Below are 4,055 nucleotides of genomic sequence, written 5' to 3' on the forward strand. Positions count from 1 at the left end.
CAGCAGTAACAGCAGTAACAGCAGTAACAGTAACAGCAGCAGCTGCTCACGTGACTCATACTTTTATTTGACTAATTATTTTTCTCAGAGTTGTGTGAACACGTTGTCCTCAGTTTGTTCAGGCAGCGTCAGCCTCTCCCTGCAAACACAGGAGCTGAACCAGACCTCAGGGAGATGTTGAAATCCTTTGTTCAGATCCACTTCAGTGACATAAACTGACCACAGGGGGCAGCAGTGGACCAGCCGCTGCTGTGCCTCTGTGGAGTGAGAGGTGAGGATGAGCAGCAGCAGCAGCAGCAGCAGCAGCAGCAGCAGCAGCAGCAGCAGCAGCAAGACTGGGCAGGAATGTGTGATCTGGGTGGACACACAGGAAGAGCTGGAGAGACTGACTCACTGCTGTCTCCGTCTCCGTCCTCTTCTGTGTTTACGTCTCCTTGTGCTTTTGTTTGCTGTTGTCTCACCCTCCGTCTCCGCCCTCTCTCCTGGATTCCTCTCTCGGCCCCCCCCTCCTCTTTCCACCCCCTCACGTGCATCTCAGTCCATTTGTGTTCTGTCTGTCTCTCTGTCTGTCCGTCCACCGTGTGAGGACATGCCTGGTATTCACGAGGTGAAGACATCTCTGTCTTCACTGTTTGATCTTGTCAGCAGCTCTTCACTCCCTTAAACCCTTCTCCAGATTTAAGACCCTCAGTCTGTTGCACTCTGACCTCTGGTCACCCGGCCACAGTGAGGCGCTGCTACGTCAGCTTCGTCCTCAGACTGGATCCAGCTTTTCAGTCTGACTTTAGATTTTGGTCTGAAATCAGCTGAGGTGTGTGAATGAACCAGTCCGCCTCCAGCCTGACACCCAGAAGGTTCTGGTCGACTCTGGAGCTTCAGCCAACTTGAAGTCACTTGAACAACGAGAGCCAAGGTCAGAGTTTTCAGCTCTGTTCTGTTTGTGTCCTTTGACCTGGAAGGTTTCCCATCGTGAAGGCCACCAATGAAGGAAAACTGTGGTCGCTCTCTGAAGCTGAGGCTGCTGCATGTTTCTGACAGTCAACGGAACCCAAAGTTTCCAAGTTTACACAAAGTGACAGAGACTTTCCAGCCAGTCCCAGACACAGTCTGCTCCATCAGGGAGTTCAAATGATTGAAATCCTTTGTTCAGAGGCAGCAGCTGGTGGCTTCATGTGAACTCAAATCACTGACATCTTAGCCTTCAGCTCACACCCTCACCCGTCAGCCTTCATACTGTATCAGACCAAACAAACCCTGACCCGGTTCTGATCTCTTGGTTTTCAGAAGCGGGTCCTCCTAAGAACCTGGTGACCAGTGATGTCACTGACACCAGCTTCGTGGCATCGTGGACGCCGGCGCCAGGGAATGTGAGGGCGTACAGAGTTCGGTGGAAGTCACTGTTTTCCCAGGAACAGGGGGATAAAGCGGTGCCTGGTGACGTGTCCAGCACAGAGCTGAGCCACCTGAGTCCAGAGACTCTGTACCAGGTCTCTGTGGAGGCGGACTACGGCTTCACCAGGAGCGATGCTGTGACGGCTCAGGAGACCACAGACGGTGAGTCCATCTTGTCTGATTCTTGGTCTCTTCATCACAGAGCGTTTGTTCCTGTGAACATCACTTTCTAACCTTTCTCTGTATTTTCCTCTGTGTGGACAGTGATCCCGAAGTTCCTTAGATGAAATATTTACCTGTGAAAAATAGAGCCAGTAGGTGGCAGCAAATGGCATATACAAACAACAGTACGCATTAAATGCTAGTGCTTTGTAGTGTGATGTAATTCCATGAACTTGCTACATGCTAGCCTCTGCTAACAAGTTCTGTACCAGTATACAGCTAACACAGCTTATTCGGATGTGCTAACATTTAGAGCAGGGGTGTCCTGTGACCGGGGTAAAGAGATCTGCCTACATCTTCACTTTAGCCCTAGTCATTAGCATCTTAAAATAGAATGAAATCTATAATGTTGTTGTTTTTTTAAAGTAATTGCTCAGGATTTAGCAGCACTCTCTTTGAGATCCACTGGTAGATCCCGGTCCATTTATCGGCCACTGATCTAGGGCAGCCATGGTCATTATCTCGCGGTAATGACGGTCGTTGTGTGAAGCTCTTCACCGACGCTGCGTGTTGTAACGGAAGCTGAAACATTGTGTGACTTGACTTCGTTAAGAACGTATGAAGGCTTTTATTTTGGAATAAAGATAAAGGATGTGGCTCCGCTGTTCCGCTAATGACGTGTGACTTCACCAATTACGGATTTTTTTTTTAGCAACGTCACGCTCTGAGGTGACACCGAGTTAAAGTAATAACAGTCTTTAAGACTGTGACAACAATGTACTGCCAACTATTGTTCCGTTCCGCTGAGAAACTGTTCTTCAACAGTTTTACTTTAACTGTTTCACTGTAGCCTCGTTAGCTTTAGCTCTCCCGCCGGATGAACGTCAACATGTCAACGCTGTTTCAGTAACGTTAGCATCCGCTGTGTGTTTGAATGAACAGTCAAGACAGAGAATCGTCGTATCGTTGTTGACTGTGATGAAGGTACAGTTTCATTACGACAACTGGACTGGTAGGTTTCACACGAAGACGAAAGTTGTCAGAGTACAGGTGACCAGCAGAGGGAGTGTGAGAGTCAGAGTCAGGCTAAATGATGATGATGATGATGATTATTATTATTATTTGTTAATAAGTTCTGACCCAGTTGACAGGATTACGTTAGTCTGATATCATAATAATGAACCAGTGTATGTAAGGAACAGGACACAGCACCACCTACAGGCCAGAGAAAGGAGCTACAGGCTTCACTCTATACCTTCATGTTTCACTGAATGAACTGAGGACGGACTTCAGTTTTAGTCCAACTTTTAGTCAGTTAGTTTTAGTGAGTTAGGCAACTGGCCACAGTGACAGGATCCAGAGGAACGTCGACTTCCTGGATGGAAAAATGTCTGATTGTCCAACTTTTCTATCACATCTAAACAAATGGCTGGAGCAGGAAGTCAGCAGCTGATGGATGAGTTTTTTTCACTGGGGACCAGCTGATTTCCCAGCTGACGGTGGAATCAGGGGGAACACGTCTCCCTGTGATGTCACGTGACGTCACATGACTGACAGGCTGGACACGGGCGGAGGAAACAGGGAATAAAAAATGGGAATGTTGAGACGAGGGAACGTTGGGATCTGATGTCAGCCCTCCCACACCTTTAAACTCTATAAAAGCAGACAGTTCCAACTGTTGGCTACAAATCATCTGATTGGACGAAACAAATCCAAAGAACAAAACGCTGAATTCATTTGATTCAACCTAAAATATGTGACTTTGTTTTGGCTTCAAACTCCCGACCTTGTTCTGACTGCTGCAGACGCAGATTATAATCTGAGTTTGGTCTGTTTGTCCAGATTACTGCTGACCCGTCTTCATTTTGTCTTCCAGCCTCGGACCACGCAAAAGAACTGACTGTGTCGGAAGAGACTGAGCAAAGCATGAGGGTGACGTGGACGCCCCCACCAGGGAAGGTGATGCACTACCGGCTGAAGTACGTGCCGGTCACCGGCGGCCGGGAAATTGCCGTGAAAATCCCCGGCTCCCTGACGTCCACGCTGCTGAGACGCCTGAGGCCGCTAACCACGTACGGCATCAGCGTTCATCCGGTCTACAAACGCGGGGAAGGAAAAGCAAGGCAAGGAGAGGGAAGCACACGTACGTTGGTCCATAATTCAACCCTCCGAGAAAAACACAAGCAGCAGCAGCAGCAGCAGCAGCAGCTCTGTTGACCAGAACACCTCAAACCCAAACTCAGTCTAAAAACATCATCCACTCCTCTGGAATCATGGGAACCATCTGCTGTTTCCACCAGAAACACTCTTTTAGTCGTAGCTCACATTCAGAGCTGTGAGTTGTTACGATACTGGGACACGACACCACACATCACGTTATACTGCGATACTATTATCACGACGACGACGTGTCCACGTGTGACCCTAGTCTCAGACTCTGCCCCCCCCCACCCGCCCCCCGTGCCACCCTCTTTCCCCCCCCCCCCGCGGCCGCCCGCTGC

General features: G+C 49.1%; 1 protein-coding gene across 1 annotated transcript in view; it reads left to right on the forward strand.

The window, feature by feature from the left end:
• col12a1b (collagen, type XII, alpha 1b) overlaps positions 1-4,055 on the forward strand; it is a 52,310-nt gene that overhangs the window by 11,003 nt on the left and 37,252 nt on the right. The window contains exons 13-14 of the mRNA XM_025057066.1: positions 1,285-1,554; positions 3,431-3,697. Of these exons, the coding sequence (XP_024912834.1) occupies positions 1,285-1,554; positions 3,431-3,697 (537 nt within the window). The remainder of the gene's footprint in view (positions 1-1,284; positions 1,555-3,430; positions 3,698-4,055) is intronic.

The sequence above is a fragment of the Cynoglossus semilaevis genome, chromosome 7 (assembly GCF_000523025.1).
Source record: "Cynoglossus semilaevis isolate Cse_v1.0 chromosome 7, Cse_v1.0, whole genome shotgun sequence".
NCBI lineage: Eukaryota > Metazoa > Chordata > Actinopteri > Pleuronectiformes > Cynoglossidae > Cynoglossus > Cynoglossus semilaevis.